This window comes from Alligator mississippiensis, chromosome 8 (assembly GCF_030867095.1).
Source record: "Alligator mississippiensis isolate rAllMis1 chromosome 8, rAllMis1, whole genome shotgun sequence".
Classification (NCBI taxonomy): Eukaryota; Metazoa; Chordata; order Crocodylia; family Alligatoridae; genus Alligator; species Alligator mississippiensis.
The window spans coordinates 28368439-28382441 of record NC_081831.1 but is presented as its reverse complement, the minus strand read 5'-3'; the positions used below and the strand labels follow the sequence as shown (position 1 = coordinate 28382441).

The following is a 14003-nucleotide window of genomic DNA, read 5'->3' as shown; positions in this document are numbered from 1 at the left end:
TCGCTGTCTAAAGTATAAATACGCTTGTAAATTTGTAGAGGTCAGAGCTCCTTTGAGAACTCTCCCTGTGATCACTTATATAGCTTTAAATAAACCTAGATGGCTCTGCCAATTCTAATACAACCACAACGCGAAGTTTGATTTCTTCCACAGTAGCTTCCCTTAATCAGCCAAGCAAAGGGAGCAAAAAGGCATGCCCAATCCTTCTCAAACATTTACAGTCAGGCTTGCTATGATACATAGCTTTATTGATTGGAGAGGGAGGGCACAGGGAAGGAATACAAACCAAAAGGAATTTTGAAACAAAACAGCCTTGAGCAAAACAGTATAAGGGGCTCGTTGGCCCGTTCAGTATGCGTCTAGAATGCTTAGGTCTAAGTTACTGGCTCCCGTTCAGATCAGTTACTCACAGCAACATCCAGAGGATTCTGGAGGTACACAGCTTGATTCAGCGACCAAAAGATGTCTCTATGTCCTAAGATGGAGGGACCCTATTTATAACCTTTCTGACCTCACCACCTGGACCCAACCAGGTATTTTCTGAGCATCACTGATGCTGACCAGTGAGTTTGAGTAACATCAGCCCTCACCTTGAGAAGGGACCACTATCTTAGGACTGCCCTCCCAGGTCAAAGGTGGGAAGTTTAATAATAGCCTGGCCAGGGAGAGGGAATCTCTCCCTTTCCCTAGGGCAGGGGTAGGCAACATTTTTTGTCCGGAGTGCTGAAAAACACCATAATGCCGATCTCGGAAGGTGCCAGAGTGCCGGCATGGCAGAAAAACAAAATGAGGGCACGGGGTACATGGCAGGATGCCTTGCTTGTGCCCCTTGCCCCCCACACAAAGCCCCCGGCCCCCAGCCCTGCTGCCCCTTGCCCCCCACCCAAAGCCTCTGCCCCGCAGCCCCTTGCCCCCACCCAAAGCCCCTGTCCCTCAGCCCTGCTGCCCCTTGCTCCCTACCCAAAGCCCCTGTCCCTCAGCCCTACTGCCCCTTCCCCCCAGTCCTGCTGCCCCTTGCCCCAAAGCCCCTTCCCCCCAGTCCTACCGCCTCTTGTACCCCCCCCCGCCCCCAAAGCCCCTGCCCCCAGCCTGGGCTCTCTGGCTGCCAGCAGCTACCCCGGCTCTGTGCAGCTACTGGACCCCGGGCTGCTCCCAGCAGGGCTTGCAGTATCCCAGCTACCTGCTGGGAGCAGCTCGGGATCCGGGCTGGCAACAGCTACCTGGAGTTGGGGCCGGATACAGCCGGCAGGCTCCAAACAGCTGTGCCAAGCTCATTGCCTCCATGTGGGGAACGCGGAAGAGACCGGAGCTGCTCTACCTCAGGCCCCGCCCCCACCGCCCGCTCCGAGGCGCCCCTGCACGCGCCGGTGCAGAGCTGGTGTCGGAGCTGCTCAGAGCCCGGCACAGCTGTTTGGAGCGTTCTGGCTGCAGCCGGCCCCAGCTCTGGGGAGCTGTTGCCAGCCGGGATTCCGGGCTGCTCCCAGCAGGGAGCTGGGAGGCTGCAGGTTCTGCTGGGACCAACCCAGGCTCGTCGCTGGCAGCAGCTTCCCGGAGTCGGGGCTGGCCACGGCCTGCCAAGCAAAATGGCCTTGTGTGCCACGCTCGGCACATGTGGCAGGGGTTGCTGATCCCTGCCCAAGGGATCCCCTAGGCAACCAAGTGGATAGACACATGGGCAGAAAGAGAGAGAGAGAGAAGGGGAAAACAGACGGTCCAAAAAGAGGGGGCTGGGATGGAGTTTTTGTCATATACCTGTGGTCCAGTCATAGGTGGAGTCCCACCAGGTCTCCATAATCACTATGAGATCTTATTGCTTGTTGTTGGTTAGCAGGAGGGCCAGTTCCTTCTGCTTGTTTCCCATGCTTCTGGTGTTTGCGTACAGACTCCTAAGCCTGCCATTAGAAGCCCTAGGATTCCTGGTGTTACTACTAGGATTTCTTTTTGCCAGAGCCCTCCAAGGATTACACTGCAACTTTTCCAATGTGGTATCAATTGAACTTTAATAGTAATCCCTAGACCAGGATGGTCCAACACGGCCCATGGGCCACCATGCGGCCCTGCCAAGGCATTTTCTGAGGCCCACAGTGCTGCAATGGGAAACGAAAGTAAACACTGTTTACTTTTTTCCTGCTCCTTGTCCCTCCCCTGTCACCTCAGCAGCTTCCTAATGGCTGCTGAAGGGCTAGGGAAGGGACAAGGTTCCCACATGCACCGTGTCAGCTTGACATTGCTGACGCGGTGCATGTGGGAAGAGGAGTAGCCATGTGCCTTTCAGGACAGGATGAGCCCAGCCGGAGCAGCAGGGGCTCAGCTGCACTTTCCCCCTTCCTGCGCCAGTCAGTCCCGAGTGGCACATGGCTCCACTGCTGCCTCTGCTGGCTGGTGCTGACCCGGGTGGGTCTGTCCCATCCAGAGCAGCATGCGGCTGAAGCCAGATTCCCCCGTGCTGCTGGGGACGGGAGAAGGCCGGCCAGGTCAGCTCCAGCCAGCAGAAGCTCCAGCAAAGCCGTGTGCCGCTTGGGACTGACTGGCGCAGGCAGGGGGAAAATGCAGCTGAGCCCCTGCTGCTCTGGCTGGGCTCGTCCCGTCCCAAGCGGCACATGGCTCTGCTGCTGCTTCTGCTGGCTGGTGCCAACCTGGCCGGCCTCCTCCCGTCCCCAGCAGCACATGGGAAGCCAGCATGGGGGGCCTCGGCAGGCAGGGTCGTGGCGTGACCTCTGCGGGGCGAGGTGGTGGGAGCCAGTGTTTGCCGAACCCCGCGCTCCAGGCTTGCAGCACTGAGACCACTGAGGCTGCAGGCGGCCAGGCACCATGGTGAGCAGGGCCGCACGGGCAGGCGGGTAAGGGGCTGCGGTGCAGCGGCCATCTCGCTCCAGCCCCCCTCAGGCAGCGCCGGCTCGTGGGGCTGCGCTGCTCGGGGGATGGAGATGTGGAGCTATTTATTTCTCCCCTTCTGTCTTTGGGGCAGTAGCTGGCTGGATGCAGAATGGGTCCCTCCTGCCCCTGCCCACCAGCAGCTACCATGAACCTTGCCATAACAGGCAGGTGCAGTAGGGCTACACAGGCAGGGTCTCTTTGGCCCAGGACAGAGGGTGTTTGAATATGGCTTGCCGGCCCACTGGGTGATAAAAAGTTCATGATCCGGCCCCACATTCAAAAAGGTTGGACACCCCTGCCCTAGACAATATTACAGGTTTTCTCCCCATAATACAACCTGGCAAGTGGCTCCTTAGATGCTACAGCAGTGACCCTCAGGGGTACCAGGACTCAGGTCCTCCACTGGGTGTGTGGGCTCTTAGTTTCTGGTTGCTTCTGCCTCCCCAGAGATACAACACAAAACATACATATTCCTTTGTTTGTTCATTACTTTTTAATTGTTTCATTCCAAATAGTCCAATCCCCTGGCTCTGTGCCAAGCACTTTTTACGTGATTCACCAATCCCCTGGCACTGTGTCAGATATATTCCTTATAGGGAAACTCTTGTGTCTTGCTCACCTAGTGCCCAAGCACAGCACTCGCCTCTCCCAATGCCACAGAAGGCGTTGTGTTCAATTTTGCTGCTTAGCTCTGGGAAGGCCTGGACTATGGCTAAAAAGCCTTAACATAACTCAGTTTGCCTGTGACACCTGGTGAGCTGTGGAATAACCTATCCATTGGCCGGTGTCGGAGAATGCTTCCTATTGTACCCTGGGATTCTGGCTTCAAGATTGTAATTTCTCAGACTTGTACTAATAGTTGATAGCCCATCTCCCGGCCATCTCAGTTTAAAGCCCTATCCAGAAGGTATGCCATTCTAACCAAGAAAAGCTTCTTCCTCTTTGGTGTGAGGTGGATGCCATCTGTTCCCAACAGGCAGTCCCTGATGTGTGTGCCGTGGTTGAAGAAATTGAAGCCCTCGCAGTAGCACCAGAGCCGGAGTCCTCTGTTCATTTATTCTATGCATGTCACTTCCCCCTGCGCTGCCTGGTGGTTTCAGAGCTTCCTGCGGAAGTTCCCTGGGGTGCGGCCAGGCCCAGAGGGACCCGAAGACCAGCTAGGGCCAAGGCTAGAGCCACAATGAGCCGTGGGGGCCGTATCGGGGCCCCAGGACCCCAGGACCATGTCCCCTCCTGTCTCCTCCAGCCCCATGAGAACCAGCAGGTGTTCGAGCTCCTGGGTCGCAAATGCCTGGTGAGGCCTGGGGGGTCTGTGGGTTAGAAGTGAGAGGCACCATGGAAGGGGCGGGGGGCTGTGGGTTGGGAGTGAGAGGCACCACAGGGCTGAGGGTTGGGAGTGACGGACACAACTGGGCGGGGTACAAGTCAGGAGTGAGGGGCATGAGGGGATGGGCTGCGGGTAGGGAGTAAGGAGTGCCATTGTGGGGGCTGAGGGTCAGGAGTGAGAGGCACCACTATGGAGTTACTGGGTACCACTATGGGGGCTGCAGGTCAGTAGTGAGGGACACTGTTGGGGCTGGGAGGGTGCGGGTCAGGGGTGAAGGGCACCACAGGATTGGGGCTGGCTGCAGGTCTAATGCTCACCCCCTGTGGCCTCCCCCACCCTCAGACCCTGGCTACGTCGGTGGCTCAGCTCTTCCTGGCGCTGCCACCTGGGGCCCGGGGCTGGGCCAAGCAGGGCTGTGGTGTCGTTTGCTTCGTCAAGGACAACCCGCGGCGCTCCTATTTCATCCGCCTCTATGACCTGCAGGTTACTGTGGGACCCCATCTCTGGGACATCCTCCCCAGCCCCCACCTTCCCTGACCCCAACCCTGACCCCTTATATTGACAGGGTACCCAGGAATCTGGGACCCCAAACCCCCACCCCCCGACCTCAACCCTGACCCTCTAGTCTAGATGTAAAACCCAAGCGTCCAGGACCCAGACCCCCACTTGCCCAAGCCCCTAGTATGGGTAGAGAACCCAGTTATCTGGCCCCCTAGACTCCTCCCTCCAGTCCTTAGGGTGGGAAGAGAACCCAGGCATCTGGGATCCGGATCAGCCACAACCTCTAGCACAGGCCAAGAACTCAGGTGTCTGGGCCTATAGCCCCAGTCCCTAACCCCTAGGAAACACAGGGAACCCAAGCATCTGGAACTCCAGCCCCTCACCACTTCAATCTTTAGCATGGGCTGAGAACCTAGACATCCAGGAGCCTGGGACTGCCTCCCCCTGCCCTCCCTGACCTCAAACCTTGACCCCTAGGATAGGCAAGGAACTCAGTCTTCTGGGTCTCCCCCCAACCACCCTTTGAAACAGACAGGGAGCCCAGACATCCAGGCTCCCAGCCTCCCCACCCCTCCCCACAACCACAACGCAAGCCAGGGAACCCAAGTATCCAGACTAAGTCCATCCGTCTGTCTATCCACGTAGGGGTCACAGCTGCTGTGGGAGCAGGAGCTCTATGCCCAGATGACCTACATTGCTGCCACTGCATTCTTCCACACCTTCCCGGCTGACGTGAGCATCTCTGGATGCCTGGGTCCCCACCTGGATGCCTGGGTCACATCCCAGTTCTGGAGGGGGGCAGGATGGAGCTGGGAGCCCAGATGCCTGAGTTCTTATCCCAGTTCTAGGAGGGGGCAGGTCTTGGAGGGATTGGATCTTGAACACGTGGGTTCTCAGGAAAGGGTTGGGGGGGAGCAGAGGCTGGGAGCCTGGACACCTGACTTCCCAATCCGTTCTAGGAGGAGGAGTGGGTCTGGGGGGTAGGCTGGAGCTGAAGCCTGAATGCCTGGGTCCTCTGCTGGCTAAGGGTGGGGGTTGGAGTGTGGTATTGCACTCTTCCCCACACGGATGCCCTGGTGCTGGGCAGAATGGGACCAGCCGGGGGGCCAGGACCATGTCATTCCCCCCATGCACTGCCCCTGCCCCCCAGGAGTGCCAGGCTGGGCTGAACTTTGCTCATGAGGGTGAAGCTGATGTCTTCCGGGCCCTGGTGGATGAGAAGATGAAGAAGCGTCAGCAGCGGCTTGGTACGTATCCCCTAACCCCTGTGAGTCTCACCCCAGATCTAGACCCGGACCCTGGCCCTGACCTGCCAGGATCAGGCCCAGAATCAGGCCCAGGATGGGGCCCCGCACCCTCACTACTGTCTCCTCCTTGCAGACAAGCGGCAGCTCCCAGCTTTGCCCCCCGCCATAGCCGAAGGTGAGTCCCCCAGCATCCCACAGCGTGGGGGGTTGGGGTCCAGGTGTATATGTGGAGGGGTGGCATGAGGGTGGGAGGCTCTGGTGGGGCAGGGCATGGGGATATTCTCATGACCTCTCTCCCCAACATGTTTTGCAGAATGCAGGGGGTCTGTGTCCCGACCTCCCGGGGGCACCAATGGTGAGTGTGGGGCAGGCGGGGGTTAAACCTGCCCTCCTACTACACCCCAACTCTTTCCTATTCCCCCAATACCACTCTGCTCCTCCAGCCCCTTCCTATCCCTACCACCACTGTGGTGCCCCCCAATACCCTCCACACCTTCTTCCTGTCCCCCACAACCTACCTGCTTCCCCCTTGTGCCCCTCAATGCCCCTCTATCCCCTTTCTGCCCCCCAACCCATTCTACTGCCCCCCAGTTCCCCTCCAATAGCCCCCACACCCTCTTCTTGCCCTCTTGATACCCCCCAGCCCCTTCCTGCCCCCAACACTTCCCACCATGCCCTCTGGTGCCCCTTTCAATCCCCTCCTGCCCCTGTAATACCTCCTACTACCTCTTTAATAACCCCCTACTGCTCTCTACTGCCTCCTACTACCCCTATTGCTCCTCTAATGCACCCTAGTACCCCCTTTAATACCCTCTATTGGCCCTACTACCCCAGTGCCCCCTCATACTTTCCACTACCTCCCAGCACCCCTATTACCTCCAGCCCCTTCCTGCCCCCCACTACCCCTCCTATCCCCAACACCACCTCATTCTCCCCATACCCCCCACACCCCCTGTCCCCCCCCGCAACCCTCCTAGTCCTTTCTTGCCCCCTCACAGCCCTTCCTACTAGTTCTGGTACCATCAATACCCCCATATATCCCTAGTTTTGTCCCCAACCCCCCACTACCCTGCACTGCCCCCATGCCCCCCCCCAATACCCTACCATCTAGCTAACCATGCCCCCCAACAGGCCCTGGGGCTTCCCCCCCAGCTGGGGGGCTGGGGCTGGCAACGCTGGACATAGCGAATCCTGATATCACAGCAGCACGGTATCGGGGGGCCCCCACCCCTCCCAGCCCCATCCTTGGCCCCACGTCTGGGGGGGGGGCCCGCAAGGGCCGCAAGAAGATCTCCAAGGCTGACATCGGTGCCCCCTGTGGTTTCAAGTGAGGCATGGGGGTGGAGGGGCCTGATTCAGCCCAGTTCTGGGGGATGGTGGGGCATGATCCTGGGGGGACTGGGGAGTTATCCTGGGGGAACAGGAGGCCCCTAATCCAGATGGGGGAGGGGGCTGGGATGAGCAGAGCCTGAGGAGGCCAGGAGGGCCCAATCTTGAGGGCCTGATCCTTTGGGGATGGGTGGTTGGGATATGGGGGGCCTGATCCTGGGGGGATGGAGGGACCCAATCTTGGGGTGGTAGGGTAATGGGGGCCTAATCCTGGCAGGATGGTCTAAGTGGGGGCCTGATCCTGCTCCTCTATATAAGAGCCTGATTTCTCCACACACTGCCCAGGCACGTCAGCCACGTCGGATGGGACCCCAACACTGGCTTTGATGTATGTAATGGGGGAGGGGACAAACACTTGGGTCCTGTGTGGTGTGTGTGCACGTGGATTCTGGATGTATGGGTTTCCCGTGTGTGTGTATGTATGTGTTCATGTGTGTCATGGACTCCTGGGTTTTCCATGTATGTCCTGGATGTCTGGGTTCCCTCTGCACGTGTGTGCATATCCCTTGGACACCTGAGTCCCCTGTGTGCATGCATGTCCCTTGGGTTCCTGAGTCCCATGTGCACATGTGGGCATGTCCCACGGACTCCTGTGTCCCCTCTGTACATGCATGTGCATGTCCTTCAGATGTTTGGGTCCCTTCTTTGTGTGTGCGTGTGTGTGTGTGTGTGTCCTGGACACCTGGGTTTCCTATGTACCAGCTCCCCTCATGCTCTTTGTGCCTCCTCACTGGGAACATAATGGGGCATGTGCCTGTCACCTGCAGATGAACCAGCTGGACCCTGACCTGCGGACACTGTTCTCTCAGGCTGGCATCAGTGAGGACCAACTGGCTGACGCTGAAACTTCCCGCCTCATTTATGACTTCATCGAGGGCCAGGGAGGCCTAGCTGCTGTCAAGGAAGAGATGCGGCGTCAGGGTAAGCACCCCAGAACCAGCCACATCCTGGCCTGTTCCATTTGCCCATTTCCCAGCCACTCCACCCTAGAGCGGGGCACATTGTGGCCTGTTATACTTGGCTATTAACCCCAGAGTTGGCTGCATCCTAGACTGTTATAGCCACCCATTCCCCCCCAGAGCTGGCTGTATCCTGCCCTGTTATACCCAGCCATTCCGCCCCAGAGCTGGCTGCATCCTGGCTTCTCATACTCAGCCATTTTCCAAACCACCTCACCCCAGAAAGCTGCATCCTGGCCTGTTATACTCAGCTGTTTCCCAGCTGTTCTACCCCAGAGGTGGCCACATCTTGGCCTTCTATATTCAGCCATATACCAGGTTTTCCTCCTCCAAGAACTGACTGCATCTTGGCCCATTCAACTTGGCTGTTTCCCAGTCATTCTATCCCAGAGCTGGGCATATCTTGAGAGCCATTTCCCAGCTGTTCCACCCCAGAGTTGACTGCATCTTGGCCTGTTATTCTTACCTGTTCCCCAGCTGTTTCTTGCACAGATCTGGGCACATCCCGGACTGTTATACTCAGCCATTTCCAAGCCATTTCACCCCAGGACTGGCTGAATCTTGGGCTGTTATGCTCAGCTGTTCTGCAGCTGTTGCACACCAGAGCAGGTTACACTTGGCTGTTCCCTAGTCTTTCCACCCCAGAGCTGGTCTCATCCAGGCTCCTGGGTTCTTCAGGATTCATTGGCCCGGGGGGGGGGGAACTTGATTAAGGAGGCCTAATTGCCATTCTTTTCTCTCCACAGGTCCCTCCCAGCCCCCAGCCCCACCCAGCCGCTCAGGCCCCCTACCACCCCCAGCTCCCCCTTCTGGCCGGGGTCGCTCAGGCCCCCTGCCCCCAATCCCTGGTGCCCCTCCCTCATCCATGCCAAGCCGGGGGGCTGTACCCTTCGCCCCTCAGCAGCACCCCCGGGGACGGCCTCCACCCCCCACTGCCCGGTCAGGACCCCCACCCCCTCCCCCGCCGTCTGGAGATGCCCCACCACCACCCCCACCCCCACCCCTCCCACCCCCAGCCGCCTCTGGGATTTGTCTCCCTCCCCCCCTGCCTACAGGATGTGCCCCTGGGCCCCAGCCCCCGCCCCCCCTGAAAGGCCGGGGGGCCCTGCTGGATCAAATCCGTCAAGGGGTGCAGCTGAACAAGGTTAGGGCCTTCCCAGCATCCTTTTGAATGGGGGGCAGGGAGAAGTTGGGGGAGATGGGGCAGAGGGGTATTGAAGTGTGTATGAGGGGCCGGTTATGGGTATGTCTGGGGAAAGTTAATTTGGTGCTGAGATGTGCCCAGCTCTGGGGTGGGACATCTGGGGAACTGCTGAGTATAATACAACATGGGGAATTTCTCAGTGGGGAAAGCAGGATGTACAAAGCTCTTGGGAGGGGTAGCTGGGCAATAGCTGATTATAACAGGACGCCAGGAGGGCTGTGTGGTGATGCAGCCAGCTGTGCGGTGGAGCAGCTGAGGAACAGCCCAGTATAATGGCACTGGGAGAACCAAGATGTGCTAAACTGTGGGGTGGAGCAGCTGGGAACAGGCCAAGTACAACCCTACTTGAAGAAAGCAAGATGCAGACAGCTATGGGGTGGGGCAGCTGGGCAACAGCTGAATATAATAGGGCCCCGGGAGGGCTGGGATGCACCCAGCTGTGGGGAGGGGCAGCTGGGGAATGGCCATGTATAATGCTGTGCCATTTACCCCACTGCAGACCCCCGATGTGGTGGAGTCCCCGCTGCCAGCCCAGAGCTCAGAGGGTCTGGTTGGGGCCCTGATGCAGGTCATGCAGAAGCGCAGCAAGGTCATCCACTCCTCCGGTGAGTCCCTGCATCTGGGAGGTAGGGACAGGGGGGGTGCAGATTTGGGGTGGGGCAATACCTCTTTCCCCTGCCCCTCCCCTACTCACTGTTCTTCCCCCATCCCCTCTTCCAACCCCACAGACGAAGACGAGGATAATGGAGGTGATGAGGATGATGACGACGAGTGGGATGATTAATTGCTCCACTACCCTTGTCCCCCTGCCTCAGCTTTACCCAGAATCCCCCTCTTCAACCCTCACCCAGACCTAGCTCCCCAGAATACCCCCCCTTCTCTCTATTATCCTTTAGCACCATTAGTGATTCTAGTGGGGAATTATTACCCCCCTGTAGGGTTGAATCCAACTTGCCCTGCTGCTGTGATCTTGGCAAGATCTAACCAACAAGCCTAGCTTGAGTTTTGATGATCTTATGCTATGGCGGTGGTGTGGAGGAATATGAGACCAGAACAGGGTTGAGGGAGAGTTTAGAGGGCAATATTCATATTCAGGCTGAGGTTTGCATCCAGCATGGCTCTAGGTTTTAATTTAGTCAAGAAGTTAAGTTCGATTTGAAGTGCTTTTTATACCAGGAGGGTGGTGAGGGGTTGGGATAGAGAGAAATATAAGATCAGAGCAGGTTTGGGAACAGGTTTTAGTGGGGAGCTTCCTCTCAGTGCTGTGTTTGCCTCCATTTTGGCTATGGGTTTCCATCTAGGTGAAATCTAGCAAAAAAGTCAAGCTTGATTTGAGGTAATCTTTTACTGGGGTTGGTGATAGGGGAAATATGAGGTTAGGGCAGTTTTGAGCATGTGTTTTAGGGTGGAAGATTCTTCCCCAGGCTGGGTTTGCCTCCAGCGTGGCCACAGGTTTTGATCCTGGCAAAATCTAACAAACAAGCCAAGGTTTTAATTCAGTTTGTTTCAATCTCAGCAAGATCTAACCAACAAGCCACATTTGATTTGAGGTGAACTTTATGTTGGGTGGTGGGGGTGTGGTGATTAACGGGTGGGAGCACATGAGATTAGAACAGGTTTAAGCATGGGCTTGGAATGGGGGAAATTCCTCTTGGAGCTGGGGTTTGCATTCAGCTTGGTTCTGTGTTTGGATCTTGGCAAGATTAAACAAACAAACCAGATTTGATGTAAAGTGATCTTTATAATGGGGGGGGGTGTCAAGGAAAATACAATATAACATAGGTGTTAACTTTTATTTTTGCTGGGGGGGGGCTAGAGATGCTGCGCCTCCCCCACTCCCGGCATGGGCACAGCTGAGCTGAGCGGAGCTGGGGGTGGGGAGGGGCAGGGACAGATGCGGGTTGCCCACTGTGGGCTCAGGACTCCCCGCCCTGCTGACATCCCCCCAGGAGCCCTGTGCCAGCTGCACACACCTCCATGCCGCCACCTCTGTTGCTGCTGGGTAGGCAGGTGGAGCCTCACCATGGTGGCACAGCTGGCATGGGGAGCCTGGGGGGAGGGCAGCAAGGCAAGGAGCCCTGAACGCACACTGGGCAGCCCACATCCACCCCTGCCCTGCACATAAGCCTGGGGGACATATGACCCGCCATGCTCCTTTTACTGGGAATGCACGCAGTGGCAGGGAACTGCCCCACCCCAGATGAACCGCCAGGAGCTCTGTCCCACTCCCTGTCCTGGTCCTGGGCTCCATGCATCACCATGGCTGGGTAGTGCCCCAAAACCCAGCCCCTGCCCCACTCCCTCCCTCACCATGGGAGCTTCAACTTATGCCCTCCATAGACTTACCTGCAGGCAGCTGGGGGAGCTGCTCTCTACCTGCTGCTGTCTGGGGGTTGCATTCCTGGCCACATGCATGTGTGTGCATGCATGCATGGACATGGCGCATCCCACTCCCCGCAGCCCCTTGCTGGAACTCTGCCAGTCTGCAAGGGGAAATCTGCCATTTCCTTCGTTTTTCCATGGTGAACAGAAAACCCTCAACAATACTGGGACAAATGCTGTCCTGGAGTCATGCAGCCCAGGACCGGGGCTTGATGTTCCCACTTTGGAACTGTCCTGCTCAATTAGGGATAGATGGTCCCCCTACCCTCTTCCGAAGAGGGGGGCAGGGCCTTCAGGCCTCTGCAAACTCTGTGTCTATGTCAAAGCAGGTTTTAGCACAAGTTTTAGTGGGGCAGCTTTCTCCCAGGGCTGGGTTTAGTCTCCAACATAGCTACAGGTTTTGATCCCCCTGCCCTGGTCCCGGGAGGTGATCTTTATGTGGGAGGAATAGGAGGTCAGAGCAGATTTTAACATAGATTTTAGGGGGGCACAATTAATTTTGGAACAGGGATTTGCATCCAGCCTGGCTCTGTGTGTCAGTGTTGGTGAGATCTAACAAACAAGCCAAGTTTGAGTTGAAGTGATCTCTATACCCCGGGGGAGGGGGGAGTGAGGGTTTGGAGCAGGGTGAAAATTAGCCCCTGGAGCAGATTGTAGTAGGCAAAACTCCTCTCTGGGCTGGGGCTTGGGATTGCTTTCTGATCTCAGCAGGATCTAATGAACAAGCCAGGTCTGAGCTCTGCTTTCTTAGCATGCCTTTCCCTTTCAGGCATGCTAAAGCACTCTGCCATTTCTTTCTTTTTCTAACTGGGTTTTTTTAGTGGGAAGGGGGCATGGGTTCCTGTATGGCGGCCATCTTGATCATGTCTTGGCATAGCATGGGCCATGGTTGTTCATGATCATGGTTGTTTGTGTTTGATCATGATAGAGCCATTTAATTTGTGTTTTTCTTTTTGACAATAAATCAGCCCCCGTGGCAATTAGTGTAGTGCCAGTCATTATTAAAACCATAATTTGTGCCACTGGCTTGGATATCTCCAGTGGCTGCAGGTCTGGGGTGGGATGCAGCCAGCTCTGGGTTGGATTGCCTTTGCTCATGGCTATATAGGAAATTGGGGTGCTGGGCCTGATCTAGCCTTGGATTGGGGGACATAAACTGGCTTGGGGGAAATAGGGGAGGGGTATGTCCCATTTTGGGGAATCGGGGCTTATCCTGCCCTCCTGCCCCTAACTGAGAGGGGGGGAAATACCTGTCCAAAGGGTGCTATCCCCACCTAGTGGGTCTTGCAAATGCCCCCCCCCCCAAAGTAATTAAGGGTCAGTGAGTTCAGAGTCCCTTCCTCCAACAGAACAGGAACCCAGAAGCAGATAGATGTCAGTCATGTCAACCCGCTCCCTCACCTTGGTGTGTGTGTTCCAGACGTGGGGCAGGGGGGAGGCAACTGTCAAACACCTGGACACATGGTGTGTGTGTGTGTGTGTGTGTGTGCACGTGCAAATGCACATGTCCCAACACCTAGTTTTCCTATGTGTGTGCGTATGTGTATGTGTATCCATGGCCTGAATGTCTGGGTTCTATGCTTGAGTGTGAGAGAGATGGATGCCTGGGTGTCATGTGTGTGCGTATTCCAGACACATGGGTTCTGTGTGTGTGTCCCAGATGCCTGGGGTGTGTGTGCATGTGCATGTGTCCCAGACACTTAGGTTCTGTGCATGCATGTGTCCCGGACTCCTAGGGTAGCACGTGTGCATGTGTGTGTCCGGGACACCTGGGTTCTGTGCATGTGTGTAGGTACATGTGTGTGTAGCCTGGGTGCCTAGTTTCTGTGTGTCTGTCCATCTATTGGACTAGGACTCCAGGAGTTCAGTGTGTGTGAGGGTGGGCAAGGGGTGCTCAGGTCTTGACATCAGTCCTGCCAAACCTCTCCCCAGTCCTTCGTGTTACTCTTGGCTGGCTAAATGACTATGCTAGGGGAAGACTGGGGGGGGGGGGGGGAGAGGGGGTCACATACTTATCAATATATAGCTGAAGACCCTAATTAATGACTGGGGGGCGGGTCCAGATTCCCTATGCCCCTTTGACCTTTTGGGCTGAGGGGAAACTCAGCGAGGGTGAA

At 56.8% G+C, this 14003-nt stretch overlaps 1 protein-coding gene and 1 long non-coding RNA gene across 2 annotated transcripts; one reads left to right on the top strand and one right to left on the bottom strand.

Annotated features, from left to right (window-relative positions):
• Positions 1 to 31: 31 nt before the first annotated feature.
• On the bottom strand, positions 32 to 1317 carry LOC132252130 (uncharacterized). The gene is made up of 3 exons (XR_009463911.1): positions 1221 to 1317; positions 591 to 723; positions 32 to 475 (listed from the first exon to the last, which is right to left on the bottom strand). It is a non-coding gene; the product is annotated as an uncharacterized LOC132252130 (long non-coding RNA).
• Positions 1318 to 3205: 1888 nt separating this feature from the next.
• On the top strand, positions 3206 to 12866 carry WAS (WASP actin nucleation promoting factor). The gene is made up of 12 exons (XM_059732587.1): positions 3206 to 4171; positions 4547 to 4687; positions 5351 to 5437; positions 5856 to 5952; positions 6086 to 6127; positions 6266 to 6307; positions 7084 to 7279; positions 7627 to 7669; positions 8109 to 8262; positions 9047 to 9444; positions 10004 to 10109; positions 10233 to 12866. Exons 1-12 carry the CDS (start codon positions 4058 to 4060, stop codon positions 10286 to 10288), a joined length of 1476 nt encoding a protein of 491 aa, XP_059588570.1. The 5' UTR covers positions 3206 to 4057; the 3' UTR covers positions 10289 to 12866.
• The last annotated feature ends 1137 nt before the right edge of the window (positions 12867 to 14003 follow it).

Excerpts from the sequence above, each read along its gene's own strand:
- WAS (XM_059732587.1), top strand. The coding sequence starts at position 4,058 with ATGAGCCGTGGGGGCCGTATCGGGGCCCCAGGACCCCAGGACCATGTC. Across the intron at positions 4,172-4,546 it reads TCCTGGGTCGCAAATGCCTG|ACCCTGGCTACGTCGGTGGC; the intron begins GTGAGGCCTGGG and ends CCCCACCCTCAG. Across the intron at positions 4,688-5,350 it reads TCCGCCTCTATGACCTGCAG|GGGTCACAGCTGCTGTGGGA; the intron begins GTTACTGTGGGA and ends CTATCCACGTAG.